General features: G+C 41.2%; 1 protein-coding gene across 6 annotated transcripts in view; it reads right to left on the bottom strand.

Annotated features, from left to right (window-relative positions):
- Positions 1–1758: 1758 nt before the first annotated feature.
- Positions 1759–15497, bottom strand: part of PORCN (porcupine O-acyltransferase) — a 35020-nt gene continuing 21281 nt past the window's right edge. For 3 of the 6 annotated variants that reach the window (XM_089675273.1, XM_089675274.1, XM_089675275.1), the window contains 5 exons: positions 14935–15011; positions 13977–14040; positions 13319–13404; positions 13101–13211; positions 1759–2227 (listed from right to left, as the gene is read on the bottom strand). In XM_089675273.1, coding sequence (XP_089531399.1) covers positions 2126–2227; positions 13101–13211; positions 13319–13404; positions 13977–14040; positions 14935–15011 — 440 coding nt within the window. In that variant the 3' untranslated portion in view covers positions 1759–2125. The other 3 variants (XM_089675270.1, XM_089675271.1, XM_089675272.1) reach the window with 1 other exon arrangement.

The raw sequence follows: 15497 nt of genomic DNA, 5'->3' as shown, positions 1-15497 counted from the left end.
TGTTTTTGTGTTGATCTTTTTATTCCTACATGCTCTAGAACTATCCAGTGGCATTTCTGTGACATTCATTATTACCTCTATTATTAACTATCAATCTTGAAAGTGTACAGAATTGAGTATCACAGTGCTGCTGGTATGTAACAGGAAACAGGTTATGAGAGAATCATGGGGCTGTCACTGCTGACCATTCCTTCTGAAAGTGCTAGATGCCTAGCTGTCAAGTTGATGCATTGGCTTCCATCTGTCCTAAATCACTGACCTGGAACAAGAAATGAGATAATGAATTCTGACACCTATATAGACAAAAGCTATTGCCACCAGACATGTAAATATTATAAAGAGGAAAGCAATGGCAGCCCCTGTACTTCTGTCGTTGTAGTGTCACTTTAAGTATTTAGATAAAGTCATATGAAAAAGGAAACAAAATTGTATTGTATTGATTCAGATTGTGATCGTGATACTCACTTCAAAATGTTAGGAATCCTGGGTATGGGAGAAAAACCTGTTTAGCAGAAAGTGAATGAGAGGGTGTGCATTTTATTATTTTCACTTTCAGAACGGTCTGTATTGGTACGTTATGAATTACCTATTGGTGTCTTTGATACAAAAGTTTTGGCGCCAGAATTTTTTGGGAGTTTGAATGGATTGAAAGAGGACCACTCTCTACTTTATCTAAAATGTTTTGATACACTTTATAGTTCAGGCAGCAGTAAAAAGCTTTGTCTCCTAATTACAATGTCCAAATTTGCTGAAAAAAAAAATTAATTTAAGGATAAGCCACTGAGATGTTTTATGATGTACTTCAAATTCTTATGGGTCTGATATGACCCACCGACTTGACCTGAGAAAGCAGCAGTACAATACAATCTCTGTGCAGGACTAATAGGGTGCACAGCCTGCATCTGTAACAGGGAAATATGTACAAATATAATCACGAACTATATGTACAAGCAAGGCTTTAACAACTTTAATAAATAGTCTATGTATTAATATATAATAATAGGGTTACCTACTCGCCCGCACAGGAGGGAGAGGAGACGTGGCTTCCAGCTGTTTCACTGAAAGCCCTACAGGGAAATCGGTGCTTGTAACTGCCCCAACATCTGCACTGATCATCCCCAATCCTTCAATTTCTTTCTGCCCCCCCATGTGCTCTTCGGTACCCAGCCCCTCCCCCCATTTTCTGCACCAATAGGAGAGAGACTGGATCTGCTCTGCTTCCCTCTGTGCCTGACCACACTCCAGTCTGTGCCATGCAGAAGAGGATGTGTGGGCGGGAATTTGTATACAGAGCAGCCGGTAGCTCTGTGATGCTTCTGACTGAGCATGTGAGCTGTGGGCCATACATGTGAGTCCGAACTTCCTTCCTCCCACCCCTCCCTCCCTTTCCCCCCCTTACCTTCTTTTTCTCCCTCCCTTCCTTTCCTCCTTCCACCCTTCCCTTCCTTCTTTCCTACCCTCTCTTCCTTCCATCCTTCTCTCCCTCTCTTTCCCCTTCCTTCCTTCCTCCATTCCCTTCTTTTATTCTGCATAAAACATTTAACAGCGCCATTTCATGAGATAATTTACAAGGGCGTGTTTAGGGGTGGAATTAGGGGCAACTGGTGGCGAGTAACTATTAAGTCCTGGCTAGTAGCTCAGAACTTTAAATTTTGAGCCCTGATTTATATGTTTAATTGATTGCTTTCAGGCTTCCTTAAAATGAAACAAAAGTTCACTAGTGTATATGAATTATTTTCATATATATTGAACACAATCTGTACAAAAACAACTTTATTGGCAGAACCACAGAAAGTAAGAGAGAGGTCACGATATTTCCAGACACCCCTATTGATGGACAGCTAACTGTTGCTATCACAGGAGGCAGAATGAGTATATATATATATATATATAATAATGGTGCTGTTAGTCCGTTGGCAGTCAATGGCGCACACAGGCTGTCCTCAGTATGGTCCCAGCGTTCAAACCCTGTTCACTTACCACCCAGTCATAAACTTCCCCTGTGCGCCAGCTCTGCTCAGCTACCTTGCTTGCTCTGCAATACTGTATGGCAGAAGTTGGTCACACCCATGAGGTGGTTTTCACTGGTGAATATCACACAGCGAGCGATGGCAGTGTCCTCCCCTCAGCCAAGTAGCCGATAAAACACCCAGGACCCGAAAGTCAGCCAGTGACCAGCCCAGCCCAGCTCTGACCACTTGTTGATGGTGTGTGCCATCCCGTACCCCTGAAAAAATAAGGATACGTTTAATAAACACGTTAAAGAATATTCATATATATAAAACACAGAAAACTGGTCTAATGAATAAGCATAGTATTGCTATATACAGAAATACAGGCGTACCTCGGTTTACAAATTTAATGCGTCTGCGGGACTTTTCGTATTGTGAAAAATTCGTAAACTGAAACGCGGTTTTCCCATATGAATGCATTGAAAACCAATTAATCTGGAGGTCAGAAAAAAAAGTTTTAAAAAAAGTCTGTTATCTGTTCAAAACTCTTTATAAAGTGCACTTTAAAAGGCATACATACTGTACAGGGACATGATTGAAAAAAAATTTGTAAATGCTTTGAAAACCAATTAATCCATTCTGGAGGTCAGAAAAAAGTAAAAAAAAAAAAAAAAAAAAAAAAGTCTTCTGTTTAAAACTCTTTAAAAAGTGCACTTTAAAGGCATAGTTCTATACAGGAGCATGATCAAAAATAAATTTGTAAATGCACTGAAAACCAATTATTCCGTTCGTAATGTAAAAAAATGTCATAAACCAAGCCATTATTTTCATTCGTAAACCGAAAATTATGTTAACCGAGGCATTCGTAAACCGAGATACACCTGTATAATGAAACCACTCCAAACAAATGAAAGGTCTACTCCAACAAAAATTACTCTAGTCTCAGCTCCATCACAATTGCTGCATTGGGACAATTGGTGCAACCATAAAAGACCTTGTGTTGGAAGTCAGAGAAAAAAATTAAATGTAATTGAGACTTGGTGAGAGTTCCTTGTAAAGGAAACCGGTGCTGAGAGAAATAATAGTATTTTTGACTTACCTGTAAAATCCTTTTCTTGAAGTACAGTACAGAATACAGAATCTGTAGTCTTAACTAGAGATGAGCGAATTATTCAAAATTTCGATTCGGCTGATTCGCCGAATTTCAGGAAGAAATTCGATTCGATGCGAATTAATTCGCTACGAAGTTAACTTATAAAAAGGGTTTCTAGGCTTCAGAGAGCCTTTAAATTAGTGCAGAACACTGTACCTTTAATTTAAATGCCCTTGGAGATGAGGAAGGAGAAGGAGAAGGATGAGAAGAAGGAGAAGGATGAGAAGAAGGAGAAGGATGAGAAGAAGGAGAAGGATGAGAAGAAGGAGAAGGAGAAGGATGAGAAGAAGGAGAAGGATGAGAAGAAGGAGAAGGAGAAGGATGAGAAGAAGGAGAAGGATGAGAAGAAGGAGAAGGAGAAGGATGAGAAGAAGGAGAAGGATGAGAAGAAGGAGAAGGATGAGAAGAAGGAGAAGGATGAGAAGAAGGAGAAGGAGAAGGATGAGAAGGAGAAGGATGAGAAGGAGAAGGAGAAGGATGAGAAGAAGGAGAAGGAGAAGGATGAGAAGGAGAAGGAGAAGGATGAGAAGAAGGAGAAGGAGAAGGAGAAGGATGAGAAGAAGGAGAAGGATAAGGATGAGAAGAAGGATAAGGATGAGAAGAAGGATAAGGATGAGAAGAAGGATGAGAAGAAGGATAAGGATGAGAAGAAGGATGAGAAGAAGGATAAGGATGAGAAGAAGGATGAGAAGAAGGATAAGGATGAGAAGAAGGATGAGAAGAAGGATGAGAAGAAGGAGAAGGATGAGAAGAGGGATGAGAAGAAGGAGAAGGATGAGAAGAGGGATGAGAAGAAGGAGAAGGATGAGAAGAAGGATGAGAAGAAGGATGAGAAGAAGGATGAGAAGAAGGATGAGAAGAAGGATGAGAAGAAGGATGAGAAGAAGGATGAGAAGAAGGAGAAGGATGAGAAGAAGGATGAGAAGAAGGAGAAGGATGAGAAGAAGGATGAGAAGAAGGAGAAGGATGAGAAGAAGGAGAAGGATGAGAAGAAGGAGAATGAGAAGAAGGAGAAGGATGAGAAGAAGGAGAAGGATGAGAAGAAGGAGAATGAGAAGAAGGAGAAGGATGAGAAGAAGGAGAAGGATGAGAAGAAGGAGAATGAGAAGAAGGAGAAGGATGAGAAGAAGGAGAAGGATGAGAAGAAGGAGAAGGATGAGAAGAAGGAGAAGGATGAGAAGAAGGATGAGAAGAAGGATGAGAAGAAGGATGAGAAGAAGGATGAGAAGAAGGATGAGAAGAAGGATGAGAAGAAGGATGAGAAGAAGGAGGAGAAGAAGGATGAGAAGAAGGAGAAGGATGAGAAGAAGGAGAAGGATGAGAAGAAGGACAGTTCTGTGACAGTTTCTGTCTATTTCTGACAGTTCTGTGACATTCACTCCATACAGCGGTTTCAACCGCTGTATGGAGTGAATGTCACAGAACTGTCAGAAATAGGCTATTTCTGACAGTTCTGGGACATTCACTCCATACAGCGGTTGAAACATTGTATCTATTTGTTTCCATAAATGGATCCATTTATGGAAACAAATAGATACAATGTTTCAACCGCTGTATGGAGTGAATGTCACAGAACTGTCAGAAATAGCGGAGCTCTGCAGATACACTTAGAGGAGCTCTGCAGATACACTTTTTGCCGGCTTGGAATTATTCTTATTTTCATCCTACTTCTTCTTCATCCTCATCCTCTTCTTCTTCTGAGGATGAGGATGAAGAAGAAGAAGAAGAAGAAGAAGAAGTAGGATGAAAATAAGATTAATTCCAAGCCGGCAAAAAGTGTATCTGCAGAGCTCCTCTAAGTGTATCTGCAGAGCTCCTCTAAGTGTATCTGCAGAATAGAGGAGCTCTGCAGATACACTTTTTGCCGGCTTGGAATTCTTCTTATTTTCATCCTACTTCTTCTTCTTCTTCATCCTCATCCTCTTCTTCTTCTTCTGAGGATGAGGATGAAGAAGTAGGATGAAAATAAGATTAATTCCAAGCCGGCAAAAAGTGTATCTGCAGAGCTCCTCTAAGTGTATCTGCAGAGCTCCTCTAAGTGTATCTGCAGAATAGAGGAGCTCTGCAGATACACTTTTTGCCGGCTTGGAATTCTTCTTATTTTCATCCTACTTCTTCTTCTTCTTCATCCTCATCCTCATCCTCTTCTTCTTCTGAGGATGAGGATGAAGAAGAAGAAGAAGAAGTAGGATGAAAATAAGAATTCCAAACCGGCAAAAAGTGTATGTGCAGAGTTCCTCTATTTCTGACAGTTCTCTGACAGCTTCTTCACATGTACAGCGGTTGAAACATCTGTATCCTAAATGGAAACTAATAGATACAATGTTTCAACCGCTGTACATGTGAAGGAACTGTCAGAGAAATGTCAGAAATAGCGGAGCTCTCTGCAGGGACACTTTTGCCGGCTGATCGGGAAAAATCCGATTCGCGCACCCGAAGTAGGCAAATATTCGGATTTGACGCGAATCGAATTTTTCCTTAAATTCGTATCGAATTCCGGTTCGCCTGGTTCAATTCGCTCATCTCTAGTCTTAACCAATGTCCAGTTACCTGAAGGTAGCTGTATATAACAACGGCAAAAAAGAGCTGCAGTGACATCCCCTATATAACTCCTCCAGCCTTGGTTTTGGGGGTGTCCTAAGGGTGGGTAGGGAGTTTTGGGAGGGCAATGTGAGAAACATCCTGCAATAAAAGTCCTTATCAAGGGTTGAAGCAGTCCTTGAATAAAGGATGCTGATACAAACCAGACTGGAAGAAGGACAGTTTCCTGGCCTCATACCACACAACATAGGCCTTCCAGGTACAATATTCGACTGCAAAAGTTGACTTTCTAGCTTTCAGGAGCATAAGGTTGACGGATTCTGACAGGCTTCAATCTAACAATGTGGCTTTTAAAGTCTAGGCCCTGTATAATAGACTGAGAAGCAGAATAGTTGTAGAATTTCCCATTACTATGCCCTCCTGGACCAGTTTGGTGTATTGAGGAGCACCGGAATTCCCTCTATTTTCATCCTGCGCAGCAGTTGAGGGAGAAGCTGCAGATGCAGAAAGGAGGAGGAAAGGTGTAGACCAGGCTGAATAGATCCAACAAAGTCACCAGAACATCCGGTGGGAAGGCTGGAAGATCTGGCAACAAAATGTATTCAGTTTGTTGTTGAACCAGGACACGAGAAGATCTTCAGCCAGCATCCCCTATTTGTGGCAAAAGGTTGGAAACACCTTCAGGAGGGGAAACCATTCCCATGGAGCAAGATGCTGATGACTGAGAAAACCCACCTGCCAATTCTCCATACTTTGAATGTGAATTGTGTATAGTTCTGCCCGAACCATAATCAGAACACCTTCTATTCAGCCAGCTCGGCTTCTGGTGCTTCCATTTTGGTTGACGTAGGCCATTGCTGTGATATTGTCTTACTGGATTCTGGACATGTGACCACAATATTAAAAGGTACTGTGAGATAGGGACAATTAAATCACTAAGTTCCCAGATTCTGATGGGAAGCCAAGCTTTCTCATACAACCAAACCCCTGTACCTAGACTGTATGCAGGAATCCCTAACCTGATAAGCTATCATCTGTCATGAGAAGTTTCCATATCATTGGAAGAAAACTTTTTTCTGACTCCAGTGACTGATTGGATATCTACCACATCAGGTAGAGTCTGGCCTAGCTGGTCAGATGCATGGGGCAGTCAAGAGACTGAGTTTGTCACACTCAGGGGACCACCAACAGACCTAGAGCCCTCATGCAATAATAAGTTAAGGGAAGGCTCTTGAACCGAAGAGTCCGAGCATGTGAGCAGAGGGACAAGAATTTGTCCTGGGGCAGAAGGATTTTGGACAGACCATATACAATATCAGACTCAGCAGTTCCAAGCAGCGAGTAGGGTTCAGCGATGACTTCTGGAAATTAAAGATCCATCTACAGTACATCCCTGCAGCGCCTGCTCTTTCTATTGGAAATTGACTGACAGGGTCTGGGCGGACTTGTCCTTTAACTGGAGATCATCCAGATATCCAAATCATGAATACCTTGAGAGCAAAGCAGAGCTAGGACTTGGATGGGCACTTTGGTGAAGACCCGAGGTGCTGTGGACAGGCCAATTAGAAGAGAACCAAATTGGTAATATTGAGTTCTCACAGCAAAATGCAAGTAGCATTGATGATGTGGGAGAATGTAAGTAAGTGGCAACAGAGGATAGAAAGTTCCCTGATAGGAGAAAAGCAACAACTAACCTGGCAGATTTCAGGCAGAACTTCTGGATTTGCAGAAAAAAGTTAAGTGTCTTGAGATCCAGAATGGGGTGAATTACTCAGTTTGCCTTGGAAATAGTGAACACGTTTGAATAAAACCCCTGAAAATCAATCATTCTATGAATAGGAAACCCCCTGGGAGAGAAGTTGCTGAATAGCAGCGTACAAACTCACCTGCCTTTGCAGGGAGGATGACAAATTTGAATTGTGAGATTGTCGCCCCTAGATATGACACTCTGGACCCAAACATCCAAAACTTCTCAGATCACTGAGAAGGCAAAACAGATGCCAAGTGGGGCACCCCTCATCTGGAGGAAGGCTTGTTCACAGATTAGGTGGGTTGGAAGTCCACATCTTTCAATGGAAATGTGCCCTCAATTTGAGATAAAGTTCAAGGCCTGAGAAGGATGAAAAAAAAAGGACGTACATGCACTTCATCCATAGATGTACGTTCACATCTGTTTATTTCTGCGGACATCAAAGACTTGGATATAAGCAGATGTAAACGGACGTACTGTATGTCAGTTTGCATCTATCTGCCCATAAACGTACAATGTGGTTCTCTCTGGATCTGTCTGAAAATCTAAGACAAATTTAAAGTAATTGCTCATGTAAAAGGGCCCTTGGATTGCAGCTGATAAATTCTGTCCCTGACCTAAGTTTCCAGACCAGAAGCGACCATCCTCTGTCATATGCCTGGAGCATTGAAGCTATGAGGGGAGAGTCAGAGGCAGACTCTGAAGGAGAGGAGTCCACTTGCAATTTCTGCAGTCTGTAGCCTCCATATTTGCTGCTAGCCTTCCCATAACGTCAGATATGATGACACAACAGATGCCTTAAAGGAAGCTTGGAGGAGATCAGCTATTAGGAAAGATTAGAGGAACTGAATGTATTCTCTCTTGAGAAGAGGAGATTAAGGGGGGATATGATCAACATGTATAAATACATCAGTGGTTCATATAGTGAACTCAGTGTAGAGCTATTCACCCTGAGGTCATCACAGAGGACAAGGGACACTCTTTACATCTGGAGGAAAAGAAATTTAATCTTCAAACACAGAAAGGTTTCTTCACAGTGAGAGCTGTGAAAATGTGGAATAGACTCCCTCAAGAGTTGGTTCTAGTCAGCTCAGTGGATTGCTTCAAAAAAGGCCTGGATTGTATCTTAGATACACAGAATATAACTGGATACTGAATTTATAGGTAAAATTGATCCAGGGAATATCCAATTGCCTCTCGGGGGATCAGGAAGGAATTTTTTTCCAGCAGGAGCAAATTGGATCATGCTTTGCTGGGTTTTTTTGCCTTCCTCTGGATCAACTGTGGGTATAGGATTATAACTTTTTTTTTTTCTTTGGTTGAACTGGATAAACTTTTGTCTTTTTTCAGCCAGAATAACTATGTAACTTTGTAAGCTGAAGACTCACACTTAGGGTCTTTTGGGGAGAGACTATTCCCCCACTAGCTTCCCCACAAGCTATCTGTAAGCTTTTAGGGCCCCTTAACCCAGTGACCTTGAGACTCAGATCTGCCATATGTGGTGTTACAGTGTCCTCAGTGGGCTATTTACAACAGTCACTGCAGGGTAGGAAAAGTCAATGCCATCTGTGTCAAGCACTCTTAGCAGTTGGAGCCAGGGTACTGTTCTCAGATCACTGTGCCGTTCACTTACAGGAACAGTGCTGAAGTGGTCCTCTGCCAGGATTATAAAGAAAATGAAGTGCACTTACGGAGTAAGATCAGTGTTACCAAAACTTACACAGCACAATAGCAGTCCTTAGAAGCTCCCTGTTTTTTCTGTGGGCCATAACTAAGACCCATTCTGGCTTCCTACTCTTGGTGGCCGTACCACTCCACCCCCTCCCCCCAAAGGGGGGGGTCTTTAAGGACACCAGCTGACCTGTACAGCACCCTGCGGCTAACTATGTGATGGACCAAGGTGAATGCCCATGCAGGACCTAGTTCCCGTAGGAACATTACAGGCTGACCATGCTTTTTCTTCAAAGCAGGATTTGAATAGGCCTCCCAAGGCTTAGTGGAGTCAACTATACCAATAAGCTGCAAAAGGGAACCACATGACTACAGGGCAGTTATAGAGTTGCTAGAAGAATCTTGACCAAAAAGGAAAAGAAAAAAAAGATTTGCTTCTCTCAAAGCAGACAGACAACATCTATAATCGAAGGACACAAAAAAATTGATGCTTGCTGGGACTAGAAGTGGTTATATAGACAATGACCCTGCAGCTATTTTTGCCAGTTTCCAATCATTTGAAGGTAGCTGCGTATAGCCCAGTACGATCACAGATCTTATGTCCTGCATTGTACGATTAAGAAGTGGAGGCTGCCATTGCTGGCCTCCTAAAAATATCTATAAATGGCTGCCCCATCAATGCTTTTTGAAACCACTGGTTAAGAACCAGCTTGAAGCCAATAAGGTCAAAATTTTTAATGTACATGCTTGTTTGTGGACAGTGATTTAGAAAGTATTAAAGCAACTACACTAATATAGCAGCAAAGTAAATAGTATTTTCAGAAGTAGGGGTCGAATTTGGTAGCACTAGTGTATCTCTTAGGACAGACTTTTATCCAAAGACCAGAGATTTTCTCTCTTATGCCCATGCTAAACTTGAATCAATAGCTTTTGGTGCAACTGGCTGTAAACACATTTTCTTGTTTCTTTGAAACTGGAGAACAACTAATACGCAGCCTGGTATCTGATGCCATAAGAAAATGTGTCTCTCTTCCCACCCTTTTCAAACATATGTAGAGTTTAAAACTGAAATTCCAGAAACTGGTTGTAACTGTAAAATGTTTTCCCCTTCCGAGGTGATCCTAAAAAATGTAAAATGGTTCTAAAGGTAAAAATTTTTACCGTAATGAATTCCCTGCATTAGGGTAAAAAAATGTCCTAGTAGTAGTATAACCCACACCCCCCCCCCCAAAATATTTACTCAAGTTCTGTATCATGCTATGCCCATCTCCAGTGGCTCTCTCCTCTCTCTCACAGACAGCAACAGGAGCCATGGACTCCTGTTGCTGTCAATCAAATTTAGTGAGGGGGGGTGGGGTCAGGCTGAGCTGTTTGTATCAACACGCACATATAGCCGGCTTGGGAGCGAGCCCACAGTTGCACCACCATAGGAAGCAACTCCCTATGGTGGCGCACCAAGAAGAGGAGAAGCTGAGAGCACCAGTGGAGGACCCCAGAGGAGGAGGCTCTGGGCCATACTGTGCAATACCATTGCACATAGCAGGTAAGTATAACATTATGTTAATTTACGGGGAAAAAAAAAATGAAATCAAAGCTTTACAACTGCTTTAAGTTGTGAGGGAATGTTGTGTGGGAGTCCCTGGCCCTTCTGATGGGGGTGTGTCCTCAGCTGCAGCATATCACTTCACTGTGCTTTTAATTGCCAATGCTCACATAGTTAATCTGGTTGAAAAAAGGCACTAGTCCATTCAGTTCAACCAAAAAAAAACAAAAACAAAAAAATATAAACACACACAAACCACACACATAAATAGAAAACCTCCATATACACTATCCTATACCCGCAGTTGATCCAGAGGAAGGCAAAAAAAGCCCCAAAGGAACATGATCCAATTTGCTCCAGTGGGGGAGAATGACTTCCTGATCCTCCAAGAGACAATCGGATATTCTCTGGAGAAACTTTACCTATAAATAGTAGTATTCCGTTATAATATGTTTATCTAGGAAATAATCCAGGCCTCTTTTAAAACAATCTACTGAGTTAGCCAGAACCAACTCTTGAGGGAGTCTTTTCCACATTTTCACAGCTCTTACTGTGAGGAAGCCTTTCTATATTTGGAGAAAAAAAAAATAATGTCTTTTCCTCCAGATGTAAGAGTGCTCCCTTGTCCTCTGTGATGACCTTAAAGTGAATAACTCTACACCAAGTTCACTATATGGAACACTCTTGTATTTATATGTTGATCATATCCCCCCTTAATCTCCTTTACTCAAGAGAGAATAAATTCAGTTCCTCTATTATTTTCCATAGCTGAGCTCCTCCATGCCTCTTATCAGTTTGGTTGCCCTTCTCTGTATGTTCTCAAAATTCCCCAACATCCTTTTTGTGAATTGGTGCCCAAAACCAAACTGCATATTCCAGATGAGGTATTACTAATGATTTGTACAGGGGTAATATGATATCTCTCTCTCTGGAGTCTATACCTCTTTTAATACAAGAGATGATTTTGCTCGCTTTAGAAACCGCAGCTTGGCATTGCATGCCATTATTAAGCTTGTGATCTACAAGAACTCCCAGATCCTTCTCCACCATTGATTCCCCCAGTTGTACTCCCCCTAGTATGTATGATGCATGCATATTCTTAGCCCCCAAGTGCATAACTTTACATTTATCAACATTAAGCCTCATTTACCACATAGTTGCCCAATTTCACAGTGCATTGAGGTCAGCTTGTAAAATCAGAGACATCCTGTAAGGACATTATTCCACTGCACAGCTTGGTGTCATTTGCAAAGACTGAAATGGTACCTTAAATCCCAGACCCTATATCATTTAAAAATATCTAATAAAAAGTAGAGGTCCCAATACTGAACCTTGGGGTACACCACTAACAATCCTAGACCATTCAGTATGAATCATTAACCACTACTCTCTGAATACGATCTTTTAGCCAATCTTCTATCTACTTACAAACTGATTTTTCTAAGCCTGTACACTTTACTTTACACATTAGCCATGTATGAGGAACTGTGTCAAACGCTTTTGCAAAATCCAAGTATACTACATTCACAGCTACTTCTCTCTCTAAGGTTTTTGTCTGACAACAGATTTGTCTGACAACTTCTGTTTTTCATGAAACCATGCTGACTTTTCCATAAAATGTTTATTTTCTAGAAAGAAACTCATCTATGTGGTCCTTTATTAAACTCTCTGGTATCTTCCCAACTAAAGGCGTTAAACTAACAGGTCTGTAGTTACTTGGGAAAGACTTTGATCCCTTTCTAAATATAAGCACCACGTTGGTATTACGCCAATCCAGTGGTACTATACCAGTCATTAGAGTCCCTAAAAATTAGAAACAATGGCTTTGAAATGACAGAGCTCAATTCTTTTGGGATCTGTGAGTGTATGCCATCCGGTCCAGGTGCCTTAATTACTCAATTATTCTGTCTAAATATTTCTGGACCATATCAATTCTGAGCCATTGTGCATCATTTGGGGCTGTGTCAATATCATCCCCATTATGGACAAGAGCTCCCCCATGCTCCTTTGTATACACAGAGCTGAAGAAGGTATTTAATACATTTGCCTTCTCTTTGTCCCCAGTCACACACTCCCGATTACTTTATAAAGGGCCTACCTGCTCAGACCTGACCTTTTTACTATTAATATATTTGAAGAATTTCTTTGGGTTTGTGTTAATCTCTTTTGCAATCTGTTGTTTGTTTTGAATTTTTGTGGCCTTGATTTCCTTTTTACAAATTCTGTTATATTCATTGTAACAATTAAATGATGGTAGTGTTCCTTCATTTGTATATTTTCTAAAAGCGCTTTTGTTATCATTTATAGCTTTTTTAACTTTGGCCGTGAGGTTTTATTTGTCATCCTATAAAAGGAAGTGACATCCAGGCAGGGTTTCTAGCAGGACCATCAGGTGTGTTCTCCTTTATAGAGCATTCACATATGCAAATCACTGAGCAGTAAAGAAAAAAAAAAAAAAAAAAAAGAAAAAAAACTTTGCTGAAGGTATACCTCCTCCTCACTGGCATCTTCAGAATCCGTGTCAAACAGCGAGCCAAGGTACGTCAGGTGAAATAAGGCCAGAGCACCAAACAGAATGTTTATTAGGTAGACAAGGAGGCTCTGTAGGCAGAAGGAAGAATATGGAGAAGTGTCACTATAGATCTAATATGAACAAATTCACAGAAGGCATACCAGAGTGGTTGCCAAGCTGCATAATGTAGTCTCACCTTCTTGTTGCGGTGGGAACAGTTAGGAGAACATTTCTTGGAAAGGATGCAGGCACTGAAGATATCTGCTAGTTTTTTCCTCAGTACTGAAACAAAACAACAGGATATTCAATGATTAAAGAGCACCTGTCATCCTAGGTTTGATGTTGTGTAAATTGTGAGAGAGATAAGGAGAGAGAGAGCGCAATAAGGGAGAGATAAGGAGAGAGAGGCGAGCGAGATAGCGAGAAGGAGAGAGAGAGGAGAGCGAGAAGGAGAGAGAGACCGAGAAGGAAGAGAGAGAGGGGGAGGGAGAGAGAAGAGAGAGGAGACAGAGAGAGAGAGAGGGGGGGGGGAGAGGGGGTAGAGAGAAGGAGAGGGGGTGATCGAGAGAGGAAGAGAGAGGGGGGAGAGAGAGGAAGAGAGGAGAGAGAGACACACAGACACACATAACCAGGTCCCAGCATTTATCATTCCTTTTTGCAATTGAAATCAGAGATCCTCATTAACATAATTCTTCCAAGTCATGAATTCAGTGAGTACTGGACACCAAAGCTTAGTAAAACAGTCAGGCAACTAGCATTTTCAGAAGTCCCTGTATTTCTCCATTAGCAAGTTAAATTTGGGGATGTGTATCAGGGTTTACACAACTGTCTATCAGAATTATGCATCGACTCACCGTGTTCCACGTACGTCAGGAATCCCAAAGATAAAAGCACAGCTGCCAGATGAAAACTAAGTCCCTGAAAAGTAGATATAAATATAGTACATATAGTAAGATTGGATTCCCTGAAAACAGCAAATTGTAATTATGAGTTTGTTTCATGATAAAGTCTAGCACAAACAGATTATTATACTGACTCTGCACCTTCTGCTGTACATCCTTCCTCTCCTGAAATACTCAGCACCTTCTGCTATCTAATTCTTGACTCCTTAAAGCATATCTAAACCTAAATATTATGTGTGTATATATATATATATATATATATATATATATATATATATATATATATATATATATATATATTACACACACACACACAAGCTTACCAGTCCTTAGATGCAGTGGCTTCATTAGTTTTCTTTTTCAGGCTTTTTTCCTTTTATTTTCATTTTCTGATTTTGTGCATAATAGGCTGGACTTCAAATATGTCTACCTTTGTTCAATTCTATTACCTGATGGTCTGATGGGACTAGTAGGTTAACCAAGAAACTAAAGGTGGTTGTGCTTTCTTTTCAGTTCACATAAAGTGATAAGGACGCATATTTTTTGTTCTTGCTTAAAATGCCCTTAACCTGAAAAAGAAAACAAATGCAGCTACCACATCTAAGGACTGGTAAGCTGCGATATATCTCATTTTTGTTTTGGGGTTTAGATATGCTTTATATATGCTAGGTTGCTAGAATTCTCTGCCCCTTCCCCCTTTTAACTCTCCACTCATAATACTTTGGATAATTCTGCTCCTACCACTACTTAATTCTTCCCTCCATAAATATTCTGTGCTGTTGAAGGATTCTTTGTCCTTCTGTAGCTAACTCTGGAGGACTCTGTTGCTTCTGCTAACAAACTCCCCTCTCCTGAAATACTCTGTACTGCTGTCCTGATTTCTCTGCTATGACCAATGTGAGTCACTCACATGTAATAAAGCACTTGCTGCATACGTCACTATAATGGCTTGGAAAGTTCCGAGTTTCATGGCATTCTTAAAGACATCTGAAAAAAAAAAAAGATCAGAAAGGACTGATAAGTTGAACTAAGTATTTTAAAGTAAACTTGTGTATACCTGGGCAGCACAGCAGCTATGGGCAGCACAGTGGCTAACTTGTTAGCACTTCTGCCTGGCAGTACTAGGGTCGTTGGTTCAAATTCCAACCACGGCACCTGCTTGGAGTTTGCATGTTCTCCCTGTGTCTGTGTGGGTTTCCTCCGGATACTCCGGTTTCCTCCCACCCTCCAAAGACATGCTGGTAGCTTAATTGGATCCTGTCTAAATTGGCCCTAGTATGTGTATGTATGAATGTAAGTTAGGGACATTAGATTGTACACCCCTTGATCCCTTAGGGATTAATGCGAATGTACAATATATATGTAAATCGCTGTGTAAATTGACGGCGCTATATAAGTACTTGTAATAAATAAATATACCTTATTGCTAAGCAGACTACAGCCTACCAATGCAGGTACCTAGCCGTGCCTGAA

Source organism: Staurois parvus, unplaced genomic scaffold (assembly GCF_062004578.1).
Source record: "Staurois parvus isolate SC_StPar_1 unplaced genomic scaffold, SC_StPar_1.0 ptg000154l, whole genome shotgun sequence".
NCBI lineage: Eukaryota > Metazoa > Chordata > Amphibia > Anura > Ranidae > Staurois > Staurois parvus.
Note: the sequence above shows the minus strand (reverse complement) of the source record. Positions and strands in the feature narration are given on the sequence as shown.